This window comes from Equus caballus, chromosome 13 (genome assembly GCF_041296265.1).
Source record: "Equus caballus isolate H_3958 breed thoroughbred chromosome 13, TB-T2T, whole genome shotgun sequence".
In the NCBI taxonomy this organism is placed as follows: Eukaryota; Metazoa; Chordata; class Mammalia; order Perissodactyla; family Equidae; genus Equus; species Equus caballus.
In genome coordinates this window covers 9577945-9603127 of record NC_091696.1, presented here as the reverse complement: position 1 = coordinate 9603127, position 25183 = coordinate 9577945, and the positions used below count along the sequence as shown (strand labels likewise).

The following is a 25183-nucleotide window of genomic DNA, read 5'->3' as shown; positions in this document are numbered from 1 at the left end:
ACCAGAAAAGGGTCTTTTCTCCTAGCCTGCCGACTGAGCCCCTTAAATTCATTCAGTTTTGGAACCAGAGAATGAGGTTTTTCCTAAGGGAACTTTAGGAAAGACTATTTTAATAGAGGTCTTGCTCTCTAGTTTCCAGTTTGAAGATGTCATTGTCTGGTTTTTCCTTCTGAGCATAACACCTCCATTCACCTGCTCTATTCCGTCCTTTCTCCCTCCTCAAAGAGCAGAGAAGGGAGCAGGAGAACAACAGCAGACACATAACCCTGTTTAGTTTATAAGGTGCCTTCACTTTGTATTTTGTGGAAAAGCTCCATTTTAAAGATGAGGAGGCTGAGAGGGGTTAAGCAGCCAAAAGTGGTGGAACTGAGGACTCAAATTCCATGCTTTTCCTACTAGACTGGCAGCATTTCCTCCTGGGGAAGCAGGCAGGGCACAAAAAGGTAGTAAGTGGAGGAGAAGGGGCTGGGGCAGGCCTCTCAGGAGACAGGAGGGAAGGCAGGAGTGTGCCTGTGTGCGCGTTCTGAAGAGACTTACTGAATGGTTGCAAGATTGGACTAGACGACCCTCCATCTCTAGCTCTAGGACTCCCTTCAATTCTTAGGAGATTCCGAGACAAAATACTTATTTGAGGATTGAGAGGGCAAGTGCTACTCCAGTCCTTTTTGCTATTTTTAATTTCTTTTCCCTATTTCTTTAACAAAAGTAAAGTCCAAGCAAAGTGCAAAGTAACTTACAAACCTCCCTCTTTCACTCTGTGATTCTTTCAAAAGTCCTAAGCCGCTTTCATATACACGGGCATCAGCAGGACTGACGGGAGAATTACTCTCGTTTCTCTTCCTCACATCTGTCTCCAGTTCTAGAGTGAGAGGGTATGCTGCAGCCGCTCACCTTGTTTGTATATTGCCATTCTTCACTTGACTCATTCTGAATTTCCAACTCTTCTTCATCCTCTTCCATAAGGCTGAGTCTGACAGCAACAGCAAAGAGCAGAGTTTTTCCAACTGCTGTTTAAGGACTCCTGAGGCACCCCAGGGGCATAGGGATGGGCAGGAAGTAGAGCAGGGCTCTAGGTTCCTACTTCTGCTTCAATCAGAGCAGCTTTACTTATATCAGTTTTACATACTAGGGTTCCAAATTATCCTGAAAGGAGGTGTTCTGTGGTTAAAACAAGTCCGAAAAGCACATAATAGAAGCACTGGATAAAGGGAGAAGCCCCTCACAGTGGGCGACAGCCCTGATGTGAAGATAGATGATGATGAGAAAAGCTCACCGGGTCAGCTGGTTGCCCAGATCAGGACCTGGAGGGTTGAGTGGAATCCGGAAATGATGTGGGCTTGAGAACTCTGACCTCTGGGTGCCTGAAAGGGGTTGGCTGTTGGGAATGAAGTAGGATCAGTGATGGGATAAACACAAAGGGTAAGAAGAGGAGATAAAGTGGCCAGCGTTAAAGGGGAGAGAAGCTCAGAGTGTAGGGAAAAAGAGAAAATTTAAAGCTAAAAAAATGGAAAAAGATTGGAGAAAAACCTAAGAATGGGGGAGTGCTGCAGGAAGGAACAGAACAGAAACAGCAAGATGGAGATGGCAAGACACCAAACTGGGAAATCAGACACTCAGATTCTCCCCTTGGACCTCACCCTTGGGTAAACTCTGATTCTGAGCCGCCTTCTTCTTCCATCTCTTCCAGCCCCCCCAGGGGCTGCCTAGTCTTCACAGCTGTGGAGGTGAGGGTGGGTGTAGGTGGCATGCTGGTCAGCTGCAGGCTTTCCTCTTGGGATGAAGAGATATCCTCTCTGTGCCTCCTGGAGGGGCCTGCAAAGAAACAGATGCACATATTAACTGTAGACCAGGTATCACCACAGATGTGTTTACTTTTTTAAGACCTGCCCAGGACTTGGTTTGGGAAAGTTAAGAAAGAAGAGACTAGAAAACCCATATGGCCTCATTATGGTATGACTAAAAAATGAGCAGAGTGCTACATACTAAATGTATACCCCCATGTACTAAAAAGTAAGGCTTATAGAATTGTATCTAGGACTTGTCCAAGAAAAACTTACTGCATAGTTTAAAAAACAAGAAGGAAAGAGAATTAAATATACATTGCACAGATAAACAGTAACACATGAAGACAAATGTGAGAGAGGGTTAGATTCCTTAAGATTGAAAGGTGTCAGCCAATCGGTGAAGACATCTGAGGTCCTAGTCATTCACGATTTTTTAAGAAAAACCTTAAAATGGCAATAGAGTTTTGGGACTTGAAGCTAGGGTGGAAACATGAGGGACAGGGAGGAAGAGAAAAAAGCCAGAAAAAAATGAGATGATTGCAATGTCAGTGCAGTCCTGATATGAAGGGTAAGTGGAGGACCTGAGGCTCAAAATGTTAAGAAACTCTCTCCTGCAGTGATCTGAGAAGGTAGAGGAGAAAGAATCCACACACGTCTCAGAAAACCCAGGTAATGCTATTTTTTTTTTTTAAAAAGAATGTTTTTTCCATTCTTTTCTTTTTTTTTTTTAAGATTTTATTTTTTCCTTTTTCTCCCCAAAGCCCCCCAGTACATAGTTCATAGTTGTATATTTCTCGTTGTGGGTTCTTCTAGTTGTGGTATGTGGGATGCTGCCTCAGCGTGGTCTGACGAGCAGTGCCATGTCCGTGCCCAGGATTCGAACCAACGAAACACTGGGCTGCCTGCAGCGGAGCGCGCGAACTTAACCACTCGGCCACGGGGCCAGCCCCCCAGGTAATGCTATTTTAAAACATAAGTCAAATTGATATCAGTGTCTGTCAACTGTAAACATTCATACCCCCAATTACTCTCTCTCCCCAAGGCCATGTTCGTATGCTGAAACCAGTAACTGGAAAGTGAGTAGCTAGTGGTTTAAGTGGAGAGCTACAGAAAACAGGGAAGAGCCACAGCAACGAGCTTATATCTGCAGGTACATCCTCCTAATCTCCCCAACCTATTAATGGTGTAATGCCCAAGGTCTCAGCCCGTAGACCTTCCAACTGCCCCATCTTCACTGGCTTCCTCAGCCATTCAGGTTGACAACGTTAAATACCAACTCCCAAATTTATCTCAAGCTTTTGCCTCTCCCCTGAACTCCAGGTTCCTATCCCCAGCTGTCTGTCTAACATCTCCAATCAACACAGCTAATACCAAAGCCCCGATCTTACAGCCTTCCCGTCTCAGTTGCTATGAACTCCATCCTTCCAATTGTTAGGCTAAAACCCTTGGAGTCAGCCTCAACTCCTCTGTCTTACATCCCACATCCAGTTTGTCAAAAAGTCCTATTAGTGGTATCTTGCAAATGCATCCAGAATCTGGCCACTTCTCACCTCTATTTTTGTTCATTGCTGTGTTCCCAGCACATGGTGCTCAATAGATATCTGTTCAATGAACAATGGAACTAATCTTTTCAGTTTTATCCTACTTTTACAAACCCTCTGATCTAAGCAAACCAATCTACACATCGATGTGCTTTGGCTAACACATAGCTTTCTATGTTCTGCCTGTGCTATTCTGCTGATCCATGATACTCACTCTTCCTCTGTTCAGCTTACATAAATCTTATTTATAAATCCATTTTTCAAGCTCCAGCTTAAATTCCAGCTTCTTGATTAAGCCTTCACAGATCAACTAAACTTAAAGTGATCCCTTCCTTCCTTGAATTCTGCAGCATTCATCTGTCAAACTCATTTACTAATGCCTGTTCATAATTCAGATTTTCTATACATGTTTTTTCTCTCTTTCCTATTAGATAGTAAGCTGCTTGAGGATCTTTCATGGCCTCCAAAACACCTAATACAGTATCTTGCAAATAGTAGGCCCTCACCAAATATTTTTTGGTTAACTGACTAAAGGTAGAGTTTCCTGGTGGTATAAGGGATAATTTTAGGTGGTATACAGAAGACATTAAAAAGAAGTTGTAACCTATCTCACACCCTCACACCATATACAAAAACTAACTCAAAATGGATCACAGACCTAAATGTAAAAGTTAAAACAAGAAAACTCTTAGAAGAAAACATGGGAGTAAATCTTTGTGACTTTGTACGAGGCAACGATTTCTTAAGATAAGACACAATAAGAACAAACAACAAAAGAAAAAACAGACATGTCGGATTTCATCAAAATTAAGAACTTTTGTGTTTCAAAGGACACCACTGAGAAAACAAAAAGACAACCCACAGAATGGGAGAAAATTTTTGTATATCAGATATCTGAAAAGGGATTTGTATCTAAATTATATAAAGAACTCTTACAACTCAAAATAAAAAGACAAAGAACTCAATTTAAAAATGAGCAAAGGATCTGAATAGACATTTCTCCAAAGATATACAATTAGCCAATGAGCATGTGAAAAAATGCTGAACATTATTATTTAGAAGGGCAAGACAAATTTAAACCACAGTGAGGGTCTGACCCCATGGTGTAGTGGTTAAGTTCCCACGCTCCGCTTCAGTGGCCTGAGGTTCATAGGTTCGGATCCTGGGCGCAGACCTAGCACTGCTCATCAAGCCACGCTGTGGTGGCATGCCACATGAAATAGAGGAAGATCGGCACAGATGTTAGTTCAGGGCCAATCTTCCTCATACACACACACACACACAAACCGACAATGAGATGCTAACTCATAGCCACAAGGAGAGGGATAAAATAAAAAAATAACAACTGTTGGCAAGAATGTGGAGAAACTGGGGGCCCCGTACACTGCTGCTGGAATGGTGAAATGATTAAGGCACTTTGGAAAACAGTTTGGTAGTTTCTCAAAAAGTTAAACATAGAGTTACCATGATCCAGTAATTTCCTTACCTCCAATCATCTATCTCCATACTTCAGACTGGCCTGTCCTTCATCCCATAAATTTTTCCCCAAGCCCTGGATCAAGGAGACAGATGTGAGAGCACATCTCTCCTGTCTCCTTGCAGATTGATCTTGCAAATAACAGAATACAAGATGTCAAGGAGGGGCACCCTAAATATACAGATTTCTTACTTCAATCTTTGGTTTTGTCATTAGTTTCTATCTGAATTTTCATAGAGTTTTCCTATTTTAGTTGGCTAGATAAACCTTGAAGAAAATGAGTACTCCTAACGATAGTAGAAGTATTTAAAAATATTTTTTACTTGACCAAAGGCAAAAGTTTGACGGAGGTAAAAGACCACATACTGCTCGTCTAGGTAGTGGCAATAAAAGCAGCAGTGCTGAGTACCTGACGTCCAAACACACAGCATAATACACAGCCTTTTACCTTCAATGCGCCTCTTCTTGGAGCGGGGGTAGCCCTGAAGGCTGGCCTCTGCTGTATTCTCCATAGGGCTGAGGGAGTGGCAGTAGGTGGTGACTGGACCCCAGGGATGGCCAGGTGCTTGGGAGACATCTTGCAGACACTTTTCCAGGTAGGACAGTCTAAGGAAGGAGTGGGATGAAGTGGTCAATGGCCCTCACCACACCCTCCTTTCCTAATTCACATCTTCATCCACCCACCTACTAACTTACAGTAGCTGCTTGTCCTGATGGAAGAGTCGGGGAGAAAACTCTGAAAGGAGCTCCAGGAATGCTAGATTTGGGGGCTGACCAGAGGAGCCAGCTGCAGGAAGCTCTGACAAGGAGAACTTGATGCCTTCCCTAGGTTGAGCAGAATTATCTCAGGAAGACAGTCCCTTCCCACTTCCCTCCCAGGACAGAGGCATCCTGTCTAAGTGCACCCTCCCCCTGCACCCAGCTTGCCTCCCAGAGCATACCTACCTGCCAACCCAACTTGTACTTCTCAACATGCTTATCCTCACTCCAAGATATCACTCCCAGCTCTCCCTGTACACAGACTCTGGCTCAGCCCTCTTAGGAAGATGCAAGTACCTTGACTTCCAACCAATACTTCCTTACTTGTGTAGCATGACCACAAGGTCACGGTTCTGTAGCTGCTGGGGTCCAAAGCTCAAGGCAAACCTCCGGGCCAGGTCCCTCATCTCGATGAAGGCTGGAAGCTCATTCAAGCCCTCGGGCCCCTGTTCCTGTAGCAGTTCTGTGTATAACTGTGTCCAGGAGACATGGTACATTTGGGAAAGAGAGGAGCAAGGCAGAAATAGAGAAGAACAGCATTCCCTTCTCTGCCCAGAAATTCTAAAAGGCTGGGGACGCCATCTGCTATTTTTACTTTATTTCCTCCCAGGACAGTGGCCCTATCCCTGACCCCCTCCAACAGAGAAAGCATTCACCCCTGCTCTTTAACAATAAATAAAAATGTCTCTGGTAACTTAACAGGCTGAGAGAGAACATCCCAGAAAAAAACCAGGAATTCCCTATCACTTTATTGTTGGTGCTCCCATGCCCTGACTGACTTAGATTTCTATGGGGTTGGAGTGGAAACTGCCCAGTCAGTTAAAAAATACTTTCTATGGGTCTGCTAGCTATGAAAGGGATTGCCATGGAAAGTAAGAGTCAAAATAAATCAGAAAGTTCCTGCTCTTAAGGATCTCACGTTCTGCACGGCTGGGGGCGGACATAGAGGTTGTGGACTACAGGCAGGGCATGTCATGGGTTTGAGGCACTGGAGGCAGAAGGGAGTACCTGCTTGAGGCTCAGCAGCAGGATGCGGGAACAATGACTTCGGTCAATCTGCCTTGCTCTAGTTAATGTTTCCTTGATAATGTCACCATAGTCATTGTAGAACTGAGGGAGAGAAAATGGAGAAGATAACGTTTGACCATAAGAAAAGACAGTTTCTGTTTTATTTCTTCCTTCACATCCCTAATCATGTCTCCTGCCGAAAGTGCCTCAGGCAGAGAAACATGAACTTAAGCATAAAATAACTCAGACTAGACCTTACCTCTAGCCAATTAGAAGCAAAGCCCCAAAGAAATCAGAGTTTAGGCAAATAAATAAGGGAAGAAACTCTGCCCTCAGCCCATTTCTTGGAGAAGGAGGATAGTAAGCTTGTCAGGGCCCACTCTCTTTCAGCACTGAAGCCTTCACTAGCTGTCTCTCCCCACTAGAAAGAAGCTCCATGAAGCAGGAACTTTTCTGTTTTGGTCACTGCTGTGTCCTTAGTGACTGGAATGGTGCTTGGACCATAGCAGGTGCTCAATAAACAGAAATCAATACAGCGGTGGGTTGAGGAAACCTTTTGTGAGGACTGATCCCTCTTCCATTTACTTTTTCCTTCTTACGTTCCCATCACATAGACCGGGTTCACAGAAAAAAAAAAAAGATTTCTGGAGGAAGAATAACATATTTCCTTTCCAATGAATTTCTTCCTCCTAACAGCTTTTTCTCCATAATTATTTACTACTAACGCTCTTTTTTTAAATTCTTCTCCCCCAAGCCCCCCAGTACACAGTTGTATATTCTAGTTGTGAACATTCTAGTTGTGAGTGCCTCTCGTTGTGCTATGTGAGATGCCGCCTCAGCATGGCCTTATGAGTGGTGCCATGTCCGTGCCCAGGATCCGAATCAGTGAAACCCTGGGCAGCTGAAGCAGAGCGTGCGAACTTAACCACTTGGTCACGGGGCTGGCCCCATAACTCTCTTTTCTTTGTCCCTTTATTCTAAACTCTGATTACTTTTTCCCACCTACTTCTCCTTTAAGCTTGATACCATCATCTCCCCCACCCTCCTTTCTGTAGTGCTATAGTCTCTGAAGTCATGGCTGTGTTCAACTTGATGCCTCACTGGACCTTGTTGTAGTGTTTGAAAACATCTGAGGCTGCGTCCAACTCCAGCACCCCATATATCAACAGCTTACAGAACCCGGCCAGAAGGCGGCGACGCTGGTGCAGCTGCTCTATCTTTAAATGATCCTCCTGGGAATGACCTGGCTCACATCAAATGCAGAAAGGAAATATCAGAATCACAGGTTTAGGCCTCCTGCCACAAATGCCTGAGGCAGGCCCAAGCCCCGAACACTTATTGAGCCCCAGGTATATACAGAGTCCCTGTACCACTGCCCAGTTCTCCAGGCTGGATGAAGACGTGGTCCATGAGGAAGCTGGCTAGCTCAGACTGGAGAGTGGCTTCAGGAAAAAAGACAAGGGGCCTAAGGAAATCACGTCCCCCTACAATCATCTGAGGGCTGAAGATGAGAAGCAGATCACTTAATAAGACAAAAGCCTGTTGGGAGAAAAAAACAATGCTTAAAAAGGACAGAGTATTGACCAAGATGGAAGTTACACAGCTAATTTCTCCTTAGAATGGGGTTCCTCAGACCATGGGGGGAGACCTGCCTCCTTAGTCCCACCTGAGTAAATGCTCACCTGCTCCTGGATCTCAGGAGCCACATCTGAGAGGCAGCTCTGGCAGAGTTCGCAGAAGGCCACCATCCTGCCCTTCAAGCTCATCAGCTGCTTCTGTGGAGACAGTGGCTTGAAGGGAAGGAATGAAGATGCAGGCTCCTCCATTCCTGTTCCCCCTACTCAAACCCATATTCACCTGGGAAGCACCTGATCCAGAAACGTGGGTTAGTGTCCAGAGAATGGAAAAATAGACAAGAGTCAAGGCTGGCAGCATCACCTGTAAGAACCAAATGTCACAAAAATGAGGGGTAGGTCAGATGAGTGAGGGGCAGATAGGGAGGGAGAGAAAGAAAAAGAGAGAGAGAGACAGACAGACACACAGTGTAGTGAAGAGAGACAAAAGCAGTGAAGAAGAGAAAAATGAGATTAGGAGAGACCCAATTCCTTTCCTGGTGGAAACGAACTGATTCCAGATCATCTTCAGAGGATTCTATCCTGCCACCTCTCCCTAATTTACCTGAAGTCTCCTAAAATCCCTCAATATTACCCTTGACTCCCAGGAAACCAGAGAAGATGGCCGTTTCAGGCGTTGGAAAGTAAACTTCACTTTCTAAGAGTGGAATGGAAGGAATGGCACACACGCAATCTTCCCCTCGCGTTTACTCCACATCCCTGGGACTGGAGCCCCCTGGGAGAGTTGGCCACCTAGGACACGGGGCCCTGAAAAACTTCTCGCCTGCCTCTACATCTCCAACTTGCCTGGTGAGGAACCTCTCCTGTGTCCACAGCCTTCCGGAGGAGTCGGTAGCATGGCTCGTAGAGCTCCCAGCGAGTTAGGTCATGAGCACTTGCGGGTGGGGAGAAGGAAACGTTACATTTGAACAGAATGGGAAGAATCAACTCCAGACACCAGTAGGAACAGGAGACGGAGCAGGAGGTGAGCTGCTGACTCACTTGTAGAAGGCAGAGAGGCGCTTCAGAGTGGCTGCCAGACTATACACCTCATCCTCATCTAGGAAGGACGACTGAGGAAGAAAGAAGGTCCATGAATGGGATTTTCCCAAGAACTCAAAGATCCAGGTTCCCTGTCTTGTATCCCTCTCCCATCTGAGTTTGGGGTGTCCCATCATTCAGCCCCAGTTTCTACCTGCAGCAGCTCTTCAAGTTCCTGTTGGAAGCGGTCGGTCAGCAGATCCACCAGTTGGCTGCGGGCAAAGTCCACCCGGCTAAAGAAGGTGAACTCAGGATTACAGAGCAGATAGAGGGCGTGAGCGCCAGCCTCAAGCACCGCTGGCTCCGCATGCTTCACCACCACCTCCTGGAGTTGCTGCAAGAACAGCTCCAGGTGCTGAGGAAAAAAGGTAGGAGAAGATAGTGTTGTGGGGGAGGTGGGGAGGACAACTCTCCTGGAGGGGAGAAATGCTGGGGGAGATAAGAAATAGGGTTCAAAGCATTAACCTTCAAGGATAAGAAGCCTAAGAAAGGGGAGGCTTACTGATTTTCTGGAACCCAGGTTCTTGAGAAGAACCAGATACTGGCAGTAGAATCTTTGGCTCTGGCAGGGAAGCAGCAAGGTATAGGAAGTACATCTTCCTTCCTCCTCACCTTCTCCAAGCGCCTGGTGCAGTAGATGTTGAGGTCAAAGTAGTTGAGAAGCTGGAGCAGGGGGGCAACCTTCTCTGCATCAGCTGAGAACTGGTGTTTGAGAGGGAGACCTACTTGTCAGCAGATACATTGCTAATTCTTACTCCCATTCCTCACCGGAGGCCATTTCCTTTCACCCACTCATTCCCCGATGCTGAACAGTGGGGCAGCTCTACCTTGGCCAGGAGCTGGGGCAGCAGGGGGATGAGGTGCTCAGTCAGCTTCACTTTGTCATTGGCTTGGATCTTACGTTCTTTAGGGGTTAAGCCCTGGAAATAGAGTCATGGAGGCGGGGGAGGGGGAAGTGTGGAGAAACACTGGGTCCAGAGGGTGTGTACATGTATCCCTTCTCCCCACGATCTTACGTACCAGGAAAGAAAAGAGAATTCAGCAGCTGCTTTCAGATTTGTTTTCCAGAAATGGAATTCTTTGAGGGGCACCCTAACCCAAGACTTGAGGATAAGGATGGACAGTATCTGCCTGCATTCAGTATTGCTAACCAACCTAACCCACTCTTCATGCCATACCTTCCTTCCAGTGACCCGCCCCACAGGTGGGTGACCCTCTGAAGCTTGCTGTACACTGGACACGAGGATTTCTATAAGTGTGCTCTCCTGCACGTCGCCCAGGTCTGGGTTGGTAGGAGGATGAAAAACAGAATCATAGATTAGCCACCCTCCATCTCCAAGTCCCTCAGGCACTCCCACTGCCCACGACACCTATGCCTTTTATAAGTCAGGAAAGAAATCTCTCCCGGTTACCTCCTAGGAGGTAAAAGTTCCCCTTCCCCAGCTACCATGTGGCACATACTCTGGTCCTTCTCCAGAAGCAAGCTTGTCAGACTCTCCCAGTTCTTCAGCTGAGACCCTGCACAGTCCCATAGGCTGTCTACCAAATAAGCTGCATGATCATGGAGCTGTGGAAGAAGGTAAACGTTAAGTTACCGAAGCCACATTAAAAAAACTCTAGGAAGTGGCTACTGATTAACAGGTCTCTCCTTCTATAGTGCCAGCTGTCATCCTTCTGTACCTGCAGGTCTTATGCACAATAGCCAAACAGCTCCTTTCCATACATCACCTCACTCTCCACAAAGAAGGACAGCAGAAGACGGAAGAAAGTCCTCTGGGAGCGGGGGCTTTGGCGTTGCTCTTTCCCATCCACTGTTCTTGTCTCACACTCAGGGTAGAACAGCCTAGTAGAAGGGACACAGGAAAGAGGCACAGCAAGGGAAGAAATAAGGGGTGGAATAATCACCATGGAGGGAAGAAACAGTGCAAGGAGGGGTATGAGGAAAGAAGAGGCGCAGAGCTAAGGAAAGCCTCAAGGAGCTAAGAGGAGAAAGGAGACACAAAAAGAGACTTTATTAGGTAGGAAGAGTCCTTAGGAAGAGCAGCAACAGATGAGGGACAGAAAACAACAGAGGATGGTGTTAAAGGAACAAAGGAAAGGAGCCTCACTCACTTCCAGTATAGAAATTCCCCTGCAGCAGAGGCCAGGGCTCGGTTAGAGGCATACACAACAGGGTAGACGCTCTCACAGTCTGCATCTGTCAGCACCCCTTCCATGTTCCTGCCAAGAGAAAAGGAGAAAGAGCAGGTGGACGTGGATGCTATCTTCTAGCACAACTAAGGCTAAACAAAAACAATGAGGCAAAAACAATGAGGATTAACTCACAAAGAACTTTTAAATGAAGAATGGAAGACGGAGGGGTATGGAGAGTTAGAGAAGATAGGAAACTGCCCCCCCCGGTGATCTTGTAACTCAGGAATGACCTGTCTTCCAGTCATTACACAAGGAAGAGTCAACCTATAACAGGTGGAGGGATTGGACTCAGAAGGAGCCTTTCCGAAATTGGAAAGATAAAAGTCTGAGATGTTTGCCTCCCCACTTTCCAGGACTCACTTAAGGATAACTGTTAGTAACTTGACGGCCTCCACTGCCACATCGTACTCTCGGTCCATGACCATGGAAACCATCCGGTCCTGTTGAAAGGAGAACATCACTCAATACCTCATTTTATCTGTCCGAAAACAACATGCTTTCTTAGAATTTAGAGATTTCTAAAGAGAGGGTATAAAAGCAGATGCTGGGATAGCTACAGACATATAAGAGCAAGAGAAGTGGAAGGATGAGGTGGGGAAACAGGAAACGCAAGAAAGAGCCAAGCACAAGGTAAAAGTGAGTCCCATCTCAATTTTACCTTGAAGCGGCTGGTAAAGAGCTCCAGGCGTGCAGTCAAGTCCTGGCTGCTGTACAGCCCTTTCAGAGCCTTCAGGCACTTCAGACGGACTTCTCGATGCTATTGAGGAGAATGGGAATATGACTGCTACTCCTCTATTTACCCCTACTGGGCCTTGATACTCCCCTCTCAGATTACTCATTCTGGGCCTCGATGTCCCCTATACCGAGGACTCTGAGACATCTCAGAGACAATGAACGGCTGTCTTCTTCTTTGAAAAACAAAAGGGTCACAGCAGAATTTAGCAATCACGATGAAAAAGATCTTTTGGCTAGCACCCTAGCACTTGTATTGCCAATCCATCAATAACTTTCTTGCTTTCTCATAGGGAAAGTCTTCCTCCCTTCTACTCTGGTTTTGAGGCATTTCATCTCCTAGATATGTCTTTCTCTCTTCAACCTTATCCTACCCTCCCCAATACTGGGGGAGTTTTGAGGTTCAGTGCCTTGAAGGGTTGATCACTGATCACTAGTCAAACACCTAAGCGGCAGGACCAGGAAAAACTGAAGCGTCCTAGGGCAAGGAAGAGGGGAAAGGAGAGACTCGACTCTCACCTTATCATGCAGGGTCCAGCCAATATATTTTAAATAGCTGTCAGTGAGGAAAGAGGTACTGTAGCTTTGCATCCAACACCCAATCTCCTCGATGCAGATAGCACGGATCTCAGGAAGGACATCCCTAGGCACAGAGAGACAAACTGACCCTTATCACCTTCTCTCCAAACTCACTTTGCATTCTACCAGACATCTCCCTGTAACAGAAGAATCTATTTTCTTGACTAAATATCATGTACCATGCCTTTCATTTCCTCCTCCTAAGGTAAACACAATACATAAAAAAGTAAACATTTTCTTTCTGTAACCAGCCAATAAAATAGTTGAACTTATCCTCCATGCCTCTTTTAAAAACTGATTTTGGAAGTTAATTTAACTGTTGGCCAAATTGAGTGTGTGTTTTATTTCATTTCACTTCAAGAAAAGATTAAATCAGCGTTAAGGGTTCTGGAAAGGCAGAGGTTGAAATCTAGGTAAGAGTGAGAAACAAATACCAACACTCTTCTTAATTCTACCAGTTCTTTGAACAGAATAAAACTCCCCTGCCTTTAGCACAGTGAAACAGCAGGCTGGGCTAGTCAAAGGCTTGCCAAGCTGCACACACTCAGAAAAGCCCTGCCTTTTGGCTCTCTGCTCTTGTCCTCCCAAGTCTCCGGCTCCAGGAAGATGGAGCAAGGGAAGCCTTGGGCAAAGCTGGAGAAGAATACTCAGTAATGCCTCATCTTCTTATTTTCTCTCCCAGAAGAGCTTACAAGATCCTTCATAGGTGGGGATAACCTAAACCTTACAAATTTGAAACACTGACTGTTAGAGTTTTTGCTCTAGCTGCATCAGTTCCGGGACTAACCAAATAACTCAGGGTTAGGAGGGAGCTGTGCTACTTCTACAGACTCCATAACTAAGGACCAGCTGCTTCAACGAGAGGAGCCCATTAACTCACCTGTACCGATGTACAAAGACACCCCTGAAGAGGGCATTCATCATCCCCTCAATCTCCTCTTGATGCTCTTGGAGCTGAAGGACAAGGAGGAACAGGTCAATCTCTCTTGTACCCCAACAGCATAAGGCCAGAAAAATATAGAAAAGCATGATTTCAACCTACTTCCTATTTATTACAAGACACAATCAGAACCCATAGTATCCTATGTGCCTTTTAAACCTTCTAATTCTGGAAGAAGGTTTATAGTCAACCAATGCCTCAGAAGTTTCTTTATGTTTGGAGAAAATAACATTCCCTCTGTGTCTGATTATTTTGCCTATCTTTGGCTATTCAGAGGCCCTAGCTGGTAGCTATATATGTTTTTGACCGACAATAATTGGGAAAGTAAATTTTTAATAGATAGTTTGTTTGACAGAAGAAGTGGAACAAATAAAAAGAGAAGGAAGAGATTAGATTAGTGGTTCTCAACTAGAAGCTCTCCAGGGGACATACAGCAATATCTGGAGACAATTTTGGTTGTCACAGTGGGGAGAGATATTACTGGCACCTAGTGGGTAGAGGCCAGAGATGCTGCTAAATATCCTGCAATGGCACCATAGCCTCCCAATGTCAATAGTGCTATTGTTGAGAAACCCTGGATTAGAAGACGACTAGGTACCAAGGAAGCAGAATTATAAGGGAACATTCTTTAAGACAACTGACCCTACCTCGGCAATAAATCAACATACTGGGGAAAAATGGGTGGAGGTAGAGGTTCTGTATAATTAAAAAAATTAAAAAAACACAACAACCAGGGGCTGGCCCCGTGGTCGAGTGGTTAGGTTCACACACTCTGCTGCAGGCGGCCCAGTCTTTCGTTGGTTCGGATCCTGGGCGCAGACGTGGCACTGCTCATCAAGCCACGCGTCCCACATGCCATGGCTAGAAGGACCCACAATGAAGAATATACAACTATGTACTGGGAGGCTTTGGGGAGAAAAAGGAAAAAAATAAAATCTTTAAAAAAAAAAAACAAACGCCCCCTTCCCCCCAAAAACCCACAACAACCAAATGCAACGCATAGTCCTTAATTAAATCCTGGTTAGAATTAACCAGATATAAAAGGTATTTTGAGGACAAACGGGGAAATTCAAACATGAATTAGGATCAGAAAATATTAGGGAATCACTGTTAATATTTTTGGATGTGAAAATATTATTGGAATTATGTAGGAACGTGTCATTTTTTAGAAGACATATTTAAGTCTTTAAGTTGAAGTACCAGTATGTCCACAATTTACTATAAAACAGCAAAAAAAAAACCCAGAGGAAACACATATGGTGAAATATTACTTGTTAAATCTAAATAATTTGTATATAGTGTTCATTCTACCAGTGTCTCTATTTTTTTGAATGTCTGAAAAATTTCATACTTAAAAGAAAAGGAAGGAAAGGCATGGAAGGAAGAAAGGTGGGTCATTAGTATCAAGTTCTACAGAAGTTTGGAAAACGGAGATTGAGAAAAAGTCACTGGCCATAGGGATTAGGAGTCACTGGTTTGGGGAGAATAATTTCAAAGAAAAATGAGGATAGAAGCCAGGTAGCAAAAAGGATTCATTTGGGTATTAAGGAAGTAAGGAAATACTAAAAGGAAGGATAGAAATGGAGTAGCTCACAGAGGAGAAGAGTGAAGGGAAGATTCATGGGCCTATATACATTTATAAGTGAGAAGAAGAAAAGAGTGGGGAGGGAGAGGTTAAAGACAAAAAGGGAAAGAAAACTGATGAAGCAAGAGGCTAGAGAAATCCGAAAAAAACATTCACATTACTGAACATAATTTAAGATCTGAGACAGACCTATGTATTTAAGGTTTAAGATCATACTGGCAGTGAAAATAGCAAAAGAGCATGAAGGAAGTGGAAAGTTCCCTTCTCTAATGATTTAGCAGAGAAGAGATCTTTTGTGAGGACTGGGAAAACAGTCAGTGAGTACAGTTAGACACGGTGAGTTCGGCCAACCTCATGGTGGAGGAGTCTCAGATATTAAGGGGGGGAATTAGTGTTAGCCTCATGACAGATATAGCTATTAAAGGTTTAGTGAGTGTGAAAGATTTTGTTGGGGCTTATGTTTTCCAGTGGTTGTCTTTTAAGTTTAAAAGGAAACAAAGCAAGTACCTATTATGCACCAAGCCAGGTAATTTACTCATCATCTCATTTAATTTTCATAAAAAGGTAGAATTATCAACATCCCCCCCTTACTTTTTGGTGAGGAAGATTCACCCTAAGCTAACATCTGTTGTCAGTCTTCCTCTTTTTATGGCTTGAAGAAGCCCTGCACTAACATCTGTGCCAATCTTCCTCTATTTTGTATGTGGGTTGCTATATCAGCATGGCTGATCAGTGGTAGGTCCATGCACAGAATCTGAACTAGTGAACCCGGGCTGCCAAAGTGGAGTGTGCCGAACTTAACCACTACACCATGGGGCTGGCCCTGAATTACCCCCTTTTTAAAGAGATGGTACTAAAGCTTAGAGGTTACATAAGGCCACGGAGCTAGTAGCTAATTGGAACAGAATTTAAATTCAAGAGTAACTGAAAGGCCTGTGCTCTTTCCATTCCTTGAAAACTCGGCCTCCTTTGTCAGTGGTTGGCTTTAGTTTCCTGAGGTGACCGGTACACTGTACATTTGACTAGAAAGTCAAAACTTAACTCTTTAGATGAGATGCAGGCACAACACTTAAACACTTCTGGTAATGAATGTAGACAATGGAAACCAAGCAACAGTGGCATTACAGAGAAATCCAAAATTTACTCTAAATTAGAAATGATTTCTTGAGCCAACATCCTAGAAACAAGATGAACATGCAACGACCTGACAGAATGGGTCTATTAAACTATTGCCAGACTCCACTATTCGTGATCTGAATGGTTGCTTGGGGGCCTGTGCCTTACTAGAGAGAAATGCCTGGGGACTGATTAAGTGGGCTGCGGCAGCAGCAGCAGCAGCAGCGGATGGAAGGAAGCTGGGAAAGAGAGGGGGAAGAAGCAGGGAGTACTTCTCACCTCTTTGCGTTTCTCCAACAGGCTCTCTAGCCGCTCAGGTGCTCTCTGTCCCGGCCCCTTGCTTCGTTCAGCCTCATACTGACGGTGATTGTAGTCTTTGTGCACACTCAGCTGGAGGGCAACTCTCACCAGGGAGGTCATTAGTGTCATAGCTTTCAGTCAGGAAAAATAAGATAAGGGAATCATTACTTGAGTCAGAGGGAGAAGGGCAGGTTCAAAAAAGATAGAAAAAAAGAGCAGCGAAAATGAAAAGCTAGAACAAAGTGACCCTAAAATCCTATGACTGACTGTTCTGGAGTGGACTTTTTTTCTCCCTAACTCTTCTGGGCTTCTTTTAATCCACAGCATATTCCCAATGGTGAGCTATGAGAAATATGTCAAGGCTGGAAATCGTCACTGTGATCCATCCGTTTTTACAACTCAACTAGTGAGAAACTGGACTGAGATTTGGGATAAAAGCAGCATGGCCTTGAAGTAAAGAGCTAAGATGTAGATTGGAAAGATGATCCAGGACTGAAGAGGGGAGGAAAGTCCTACCAATTCCCAGAACATTTACAGAGTAAAAATGAGTGCTTACCAGCCAGGGTGCTAGTGTGACGGAAGGCACGGACTTGGGAGTCTGAGAGGCCAGTGAGCAGGGAGATGAGGTTGTCCATAGGGAAGCCATCATAGAGGAGGCCGTACTGGCATCGAAAGACCAATGTCCTCACAAATTCACAGAAGCTACCCTGGAACTTCTTCCAGGATGGACCTGGAGCTGTCAGGGGATAGTCTCCTGAGTCCTACAGAAGGGTTTACGAGAAGGATGGGAAACTTATTACCAGATGTATGAAGCCATAGGGACTTTGGATGTCAAAATCCAATAGTATAATAAAAATGTATCTCTGTTATATCTCATTTCCTGCTATTCTCAACTCTAGAGGCATATTCAGGTAATATCTATGGGTCCCATTTGCCCCCAAGAGATTGAACTTCTCCTTCTAAAGTTATCCTATTTCCCAGACTCAGAAAGAAGAAGATAATGGGCCCTGTATTTTGAAATAAGAGTGGCAAGAGGATCCTGGTTGTCTTCCTCCACCTCATTGAACTGTTCTGTTAGGTGCCGGATGATCTCTGAGTTGGACATCTTCCTGAACATCTCTTGGGTCACAGTGCCTGAGGAACGGAGGAGATGAGACACTTACAAGGAAAATAACAGGACACTGTGACTATTTACACATACACGTAAAGATGAGCTAGGGAATATACTAGAAAGAGCTTAGGCGGGGAATCAGAAGACCTGCATTCTAGTCATAAATCTGCTACCATCTGACTGTGTATCTGCTCTAAGGCAACCTTTCTAGAAAACCCAAAGAAATCAATTAGTGGAAAATGACAGTTAAAAAAAAAAATCCAAACAAACTAAAACCAAAGAAAGCAATAAAACTACACTGATTCTGGATTCTTATAATACAACCTGCCTGAGACTATATGCCCCAATAAATTAGGTCATGGACTTTGGGGATCTGGGGGCCCACAGCTTCAGTAGAGAAATATGGGATAAAGTGGCTGAGAAATAAGGAGTAAGAAAATAAAAGATTATTTCACCTAGAGAAAGGAAGACTAAAAGATGTCTGATGGTCCATTTCCAAATTTGTGAATATCAATATCGTTGCATTAGTATGAACAGTTAGTTTTCCCCAAAGGGTCTTATCTACAAACCAGCATAGTTTCCTACTGGCTCACTTCCAATCAACACTGTAGTTAAATAAGTGAAACTTATCTTATGCTTTACTTTCTCCCTTTATTTAAGACATACCTAATCCTACTCATTAAATGGAGGAAAAGTTTCATGACATTGGAGCAAAAAGCTGGGAATTAGAAAGGGGTACGAATTTCCTCACCTTTACATCCACAAGATTGGATGAAAAAGTTAACGAGCTCCAGGAATCCTGCATCCTGGTCTTGCTTGTAGCTATCCAGCCACTCATCCACCAAAGACTAGGAAAACAATATGGATGATTTTTATTTCTGGAAATATGACAGACTAGAAATCCTGTATGACCTTCCCAATTGAAGTATCTAAACTTCTGATTAAAATATTAAAAACATGTTTTACAATGTATTGCTGAACTGGAATGAAAGGCAGAATTTTGTATAGGCCAAAAATGAAGTGAAGGTAGCAATACTGGGAGATGAGCAAGCTGACTTTTGCCCTGAGGGGTCTATGAAACCCTGGGAATTCTGGCTTTCTGTCCAGAGGACCACATGCAATGCAGAACATTGGAGACAGAGCCGGAGGGCTTTCCAAGAAGAGTAGTCCAAAAGGAGGCTCCTGCATAAAGCTGGGTCCTGCAAAGAGTCACATCCTCGTAAAAGCAAGAATGAGCAATAAATCTACAGGTCAGAAGGGGACAGCAAGAAAAGTAACTTGTTACGACCTTAGTGTGAGGTGGAGGGGAAAAATAGAATTCTCCCTTGAGAATTCATAACTATAAACCAGCTCTCATGTCTAGATTTTCAGTCCAGATTCACACTGCCTAACCAATCAGAATAATCTCAGAGAAGTTAATTAAAAGTGATTCTGCAGTGTCCTCAGTCAACTAACAGAAGCAAATGCAGGTTCCTCTCTTAAAAACCCACCTTCAACCCAGGCCCCAAAGAATTCCAAAATACAGAGCTCCACGGAAAATGAGCGGCTCACAGTAAAACCTAGCAAAGAAACAAGGCACTGAAAGTAAGAATTAGCAGAAAAAACAGACAGTAGAATTATACTCACAGACTTCAGACACTAGTGTTATTACAGATTATAAAGTTATTATCCTAAGTATGATTAAAGAAATAAAAGAGAATCTTGCAAGCAGAAGCAAAGAACAATCAATTTTGAAAAGGGCCAAACAAAATTTGTAGAAGTGGAAAATATAATAAATCAAGTTTAAAACTTCAATGAATGGATTAAAAGCAGATTGGACAGAGAACAGAAGATGAGTGAACTAGAAGATTAAGTCAAAGAAATTATCCACAATGCAATCCATAGAGACTAACAGAAATAATGAAAGAGCTATTAAGAGACATGGAGAATAGAGTGAGTTCTAATGATGTCTAACTGAATTCTAGAAGATAATAGAATGAGAAAGAGGCAGTATTTATAAAGAATTTTCATAGTTGTTGAAAGACACCAATCCTCAGAGCCTGGAAGCTAATGGATCTCAAGTATGACAAATAAAAAGAAAATTTACACCTACAAACATTCTATAAAACATCAGAACACAAAAGTAAAAAAAATCTTAAAAATAGTCAAAGCAAAAAGAGATCACTTACAAAGGATTTGCATTTAACACTTACAAACAAAAACATTTCCAAATTAGATCTGCACAAATATGTTAGCCCCTAGCCATATGTGGTTATTAGAATTAAATCAAATAAAAATTAAAAATTCAGTTCTTCAGTCACATCAGCCACGTTTCAAGCACTCAACAGCCACATATGGCTAATGGATACTATACTAAACATCAGTGATATAGAACGTTTCCACAGGTACAAATTGTCGTATTAGCACTAACTTAGACTGATAGCTGACTTTCAGCAGCAATAAGGGAAGTTAGAAAGCAGTGAAATCATCTTTTTAACGTGCTGAGAGAAAAAAACGTCATCTTAGAATTGTAAAACCAGCAAACAACCTTTCAAGAACAAGGGTAAAACACATTTTATACAAGCAAAAAAATGAGTTTGTTAGTAAACTCCATCTAAAGGAAATTTTAAAGAATAAACTTTGAACAACAAGAGAATGATTCTGTACGGCAGATTTGAGAAGGAATGGTAAAAAAAAATGATAAAAATGTAGGTAAGTATAAACAAACACTATAAAACAGTAATGTCTAATTTGTTGGGAGAGGGGGAATGGACAGAACGAAAACACTGTACAACAGCATATAAATTGGAAGGGGCAGTTGGAATTAAAACGTGCTTAGGTTCTTGCAGAAGACAGAAATCCAAAAGCAAGCAAGGAAAGGTGAAAAAGAAACAGAAAAAGGGAAGTTAAAGTGAAAGCACATAAAATTATAGAAATAAATTCAAATGATCAGTAGCGACAATAAATGTAAATGAACTAAACTCTCATTAAAGGAGAGATTAACAGCATGGATTAAAGAACATAATCCAGATATATGCTGTATGCAAGAGACAGACTCCAAACATACATAGAAAATTGAAAGTAAAAGGAAAGAAGACACAAGGCAAATACTAACCAAAAATAAAGCTAGTGTAGGTTTGTTAATACAAAACAATATTTTGTCTTAAAGTATAAAGATAAAAGAGTGTCAGTATATAACAAAAAAAGGTTCAATTTACTAGGAAACAAAGCCTTAAAATATTTAAGGCAAAGATGGGCATGAATACAAAAGGAGCAACTGAAAAAGTCACCTTTGTAGATTTTAACACACCTCGCACTGTAATTGATATATCAAACAACAACACCCTTCCCCCCAAAAAACTCAGTAAAAATATCAAAGCAGTTATCACATTTAACATTTTTGATCTCACCCAAGAGAACACTGCACCCAACAACTGGAGAACACATAATCTCTTCAAGCACACGTAAAATAGTTCCGGAAATGGACTAAACGCTAGGTCAGAAAGCTAGTCTCTATAAGTTTCAAGGACCACATTTTTTTTTTTACAATATAGAAACTACAATCAATAACAGAAATATAAATACAAAAACTCCATATGTGTGAAAATTTAAAACTTTTCTAAAAACTATAAAAGTCTACATTACACACCAACATGGGTGAATATCAAACAATTGAAATAGTTAAGTCAGAGAAGACTATATAAAGAATGATTCAGGGGCCAGCCCCGTGGCTGAGTGGTTAAGTTCATGCGCTCTGCTTCCGTGGCCCAGGGTTTCGCTGTTCGGACCCTGGGCGTGGACCTAATACTGCTCATCAAGCCATGCTGAGGCAGTGTCCCACATACCAGAGCCAGAAGGACCTACAACTAGAATATACAACTACGTACTGGGGGGCTTTGGGGAGAAGGAAAAAAAAGAGGAAGATTGGCAACAGATGTTAGCTCAGTGACAGTCTTCCTCAAAAAAAAAAAAAGAAGAATTCATTTATTTAATTAAGGAACACATTCATTGGTGATAAAACTATAATAAAAGACAAGGGAATGATTAACAAAATTTACTTTAGTGGCTATCTCTGGGTGGTGAGGGGACTGTGGGGGTAGGGTGGAGAGAAGATATACAAGGGCCTCTACAGTACTATTAATGTTTCATTTCTCGAGCTGGGGCTAGAGATCTGGGTGCTCATTTAAAAAATTTAAAATTACATATTAGCCTTATACGATTTTACATGACAACAGAATAACAAGAAAATTATAGAAAAAGAAATGTGGAGAGGGAAAAAAGAATTAAGTATAACTGTCAAAGTGGAGCTAAAAAATGACAAGGGTGAACAAACTGCCATGCACATCCAAGCTTTCTCTCTAGATTATCCAATACCTCTCTTGCCTCCTCTATCAATCAATAAAGGCAAAATCAATCCTGCGATACTTTTAGGAAAGGAACGTTCTCTCTTACCCAAGGTCTCCCTTATATCACTTCAAGGATTCGAACCACGGTCTTATCTGTCTTTCATGATATATAGGTTATGTTCACTAAAATGTCCACATTCAAGCAAGTTTGTAGACATTTGTCCTTATCTCTCCACTCTACAAAGGGTGAGATGGTATCAAGAAACAGAGGTGAGACACTCTGTTTTACCTGCATGTCACTTTTGGCAGCCTTCACAGCATCAAAGAGATCACTGGCTGGTGGCTCTGACTCTTTCTGGCCATGACCACGTACCATTTGGGACCCCTTCTTTGGATGTTTTGCCACCTAGTAAGTATAAAGAGATCAGGAACATTTTTAAAAAGTGAAAGTGATGTTGACAATTGGTCTCATCATCATCATGCAGGAAGGCTTAAGTTGCCAATTCCACAGCAGAGCTCGAGTTACCGACTCCGAACGAAAATACCTGATTTTTATACTGCAAACTTTATTTCTAACTTTGTCTCCTTTTAAAAGTCCTTTAGCCCCGTTCCTGTTCCTCTATATTCTAACACTGTCTAATCTTATTCTTTTCTCTCCAAAATTTGCCTTCTTCCTACTTCTGTCCCTTAACATTCCTTAGTCTTGCCCTTTCATCAAACATAGCGCCTGAGCCTCTTCTAAGCTTTTTTTTTTTTGCCACTTCCCAGACCAGGTTCAAAAAAACAAAACCGACTCACTGGGGTTGTTTTGAGTGGTCGTTTGGCCACTCTCTTCTTCACGTTGCGTCTCAAGCTGTCTTCAAAGTCACTGCCTTCATCAGCTGACACAGAATCACTCTCCCTATGAGGGAGCATGGTTCCTTAGATACGACACCTCAGCCCCTCCACATCAAAGGATAAGTGGATTACAATTTCTCTTTGCCTCTAACTGCACCCCCTCTCCACCGGAAAAACGGATTCAGATTTTAAGAAGAGATGAGCTTACCGTTGCCAGGAGGTAGGGACAAAGTCTTAAAGGAAAACTTTCACTTGAATAACACAATGGAAATGAAGAATGAGGAACTGAGGTGGGTGAAAGACAGCCCCTTCCTCATATTTTCTCTGAACAAGAAAACCAAGTGATATTCACTTAAACAGGCAGGGCGATCACTGCCGGGTCGAGAAAAATCAGCACAGGCTTCGGAAGTCAAATATTACTCGTACGTAAACAGGAGATTAACGTGTGCATGCAGGTAAACTTCACCCCTTGAAACAAATTCGCACAGTCCTATTGATTAGAGCTAAGTCCACAGCACAGATAACAATCTGGTCCCCAACAGGAGCACTGACAGAAGCAGAAATGATTCAGAGGAGGCCAATTAAAACAACCAGGGGATAAATCAGATCTTGTATGAGATAACTTTTTTCCTGGAAAGATAAAAAAGCAAGATATGCTATCATAACCTTCACAGAATAAGCTCATGAACGGTAACCGATAAGGATAGATGGACTTGTTGATAAAATCGCCAAATAAAGCGACTACAGGGCACCAACTCAAAACTACATCTTATTTCTCAGGCAACAAATACAGAACTCTTTACTCCCCCCGCCCCCCTCCCCCGGAGGGTGTACACGCGGGACGGACATACGCGCTCAGGGAAGGCTGAGAGCATAAGGCATTAAGAACACGCTGGATTTCTCTTGGTGCCAACACCACGTGGGGCGGCCAAAAAGCAGCGGGCAGCGCTGAAGGGGGTCGCTGTTCCAAACCAGGACAGCGTCTCTGAGGTCTCCATACGCTCATATGCACACAGAGGGCCAGGCGGCCGATGCCGCGGGACCCTGGGACCTTTCCTCCCCAACACCACTCACCCCTCGGAAGCCTGGTCCGAGGCCCTGTCATCACACGGCACGGTGACCGACGAACTGGACGCAGGAAAGCCCCTGTGTCCCCGGGCCACTGCTCCCTGCAGTGGGGAGGACACACGGCTCGGGGAGGAGGCGCTCTGGGGCTGGGAGGAGGAGGAGCGCAGGGTAGGCATGGTGCTCCGGCTGCGGGGAGACAGAGGAAGGGCTCCCACCGCGCCGCTTCTCCAGCCGCGCCCGCCCGGCCCCTTTCTTTCCAAGGGGCCTGCTCTGGGGAGCCCACAGAAAACAACACCAACAGTCTCTCCGGGTCTGGGGATGGGGCTCTCGGCCTCGAGGCCCGGGGTGGGGGAGTTCCTCTCTAAGGGCCGGGAGTGCGCAAGGAGGCCGTATTCTTGGGTCAAAGAGGAGCCTCACTGTCTGAACCTGGAACAGTGACTTCCGGCTGAGCAGGGTTGAGAAAAACTCACGGCCTTGGGTCCCTCAGCTTTCTGTGGTACCCCCAGCTCCGGCACAGACGCCCGCCGCTGCCCTTCTGCTGGCGGAAGAATCCAGAAAAACGCGGGAAGCCGCGAGGGGCGTTGCGCGCAAGCGCGATTCCAACGCTTGATCCCGGGGCTGCTAATTGTCGCGAGGCTTGGGCGAGAGCGCAAGCTGGTGCTCACCACGTTCCCATCACGCCGCTCTGGCAGCCTCGTGCAGCCACGAGCTCTCAGGCGTGCCGCTCAGTCACGTGGTCCCAAGCACGCCGGCCGCCCGCTTTGGCCTTGCTCCACTCCGGCCCCGCCCCCTTTGCCTCCAATTTCCCCCTCCATTGGCCGGGCTTCGCACTAGACTAGTAGTAGCCCTTTCAATCTGGCTTCTCAACTGCTATAGGCTGGGCTCCACCCAGGCCCCGCCTTTCGAGCCGGATCGCCACGCCCCCGGGAAAGGCCACGCCCCTCCCCCTGCCTCTGTAGTTTGGCAGGGTCCCGCTCCCCCGCCGAGCTTCCCCACCTCATTGGCTAAATTTCTCCCTGGGCCCCGCCCCTTAGGCCGGCTCCTTTCCGTCATTGGCGGGGCCCCTCCTCGCGCCCCGCCCCTGTCCGGCTCCCCGCTCCCATTGTTTCGGCAGATGCCGCCTGGTCCAGCTATCGTGTTCGGTGTTCAGTTTTCGGAAGTCGCGCTCTTTCTC

The 25183-nt window shown here is 44.3% G+C and overlaps 1 protein-coding gene across 15 annotated transcripts in view; it reads right to left on the bottom strand.

Annotated features, from left to right (window-relative positions):
• The window catches only part of STAG3 (STAG3 cohesin complex component), a 28873-nt gene extending 3724 nt beyond the window's left edge, over positions 1-25149 (bottom strand). For 2 of the 15 annotated variants that reach the window (XR_011424269.1, XM_070230743.1), the window contains exons 1-33: positions 24480-25098; positions 24016-24195; positions 22903-23005; positions 22394-22510; positions 18531-18627; positions 17726-17802; positions 17225-17429; positions 16648-16799; positions 13608-13681; positions 12668-12791; positions 12075-12173; positions 11777-11856; positions 11549-11680; positions 11336-11443; positions 10952-11066; positions 10685-10790; positions 10402-10505; positions 10051-10143; positions 9836-9925; positions 9378-9578; positions 9185-9255; positions 8990-9077; positions 8427-8507; positions 8252-8359; positions 7940-8108; positions 7676-7812; positions 6570-6671; positions 5886-6034; positions 5499-5627; positions 5251-5408; positions 1638-1812; positions 1274-1375; positions 892-970 (exon numbers count right to left, since the gene is read on the bottom strand). Coding sequence is in view for 13 of the 15 variants with exons in the window: in XM_070230743.1 (XP_070086844.1) it covers positions 892-970; positions 1274-1375; positions 1638-1812; positions 5251-5408; positions 5499-5627; positions 5886-6034; positions 6570-6671; positions 7676-7812; positions 7940-8108; positions 8252-8359; positions 8427-8507; positions 8990-9077; positions 9185-9255; positions 9378-9578; positions 9836-9925; positions 10051-10143; positions 10402-10505; positions 10685-10790; positions 10952-11066; positions 11336-11443; positions 11549-11680; positions 11777-11856; positions 12075-12173; positions 12668-12791; positions 13608-13681; positions 16648-16799; positions 17225-17429; positions 17726-17802; positions 18531-18627; positions 22394-22510; positions 22903-23005; positions 24016-24185 (3795 nt within the window). In the remaining 2 variants the exon portion in view is untranslated. Of the gene's footprint in view, positions 1-891; positions 971-1273; positions 1376-1637; positions 1813-4811; positions 4878-5250; positions 5409-5498; positions 5628-5885; positions 6035-6569; positions 6672-7675; positions 7813-7939; positions 8109-8251; positions 8360-8426; positions 8508-8989; positions 9078-9184; positions 9256-9377; positions 9579-9835; positions 9926-10050; positions 10144-10401; positions 10506-10684; positions 10791-10951; positions 11067-11335; positions 11444-11548; positions 11681-11776; positions 11857-12074; positions 12174-12667; positions 12792-13607; positions 13682-16647; positions 16800-17224; positions 17430-17725; positions 17803-18530; positions 18628-22393; positions 22511-22902; positions 23047-23149; positions 23572-24015; positions 24196-24426 lie in introns of those variants that run through there. The other 13 variants (XR_011424270.1, XM_067053941.2, XM_070230751.1 and 10 more) reach the window with 12 other exon arrangements.
• Between the last annotated feature and the right edge of the window lie 34 nt (positions 25150-25183).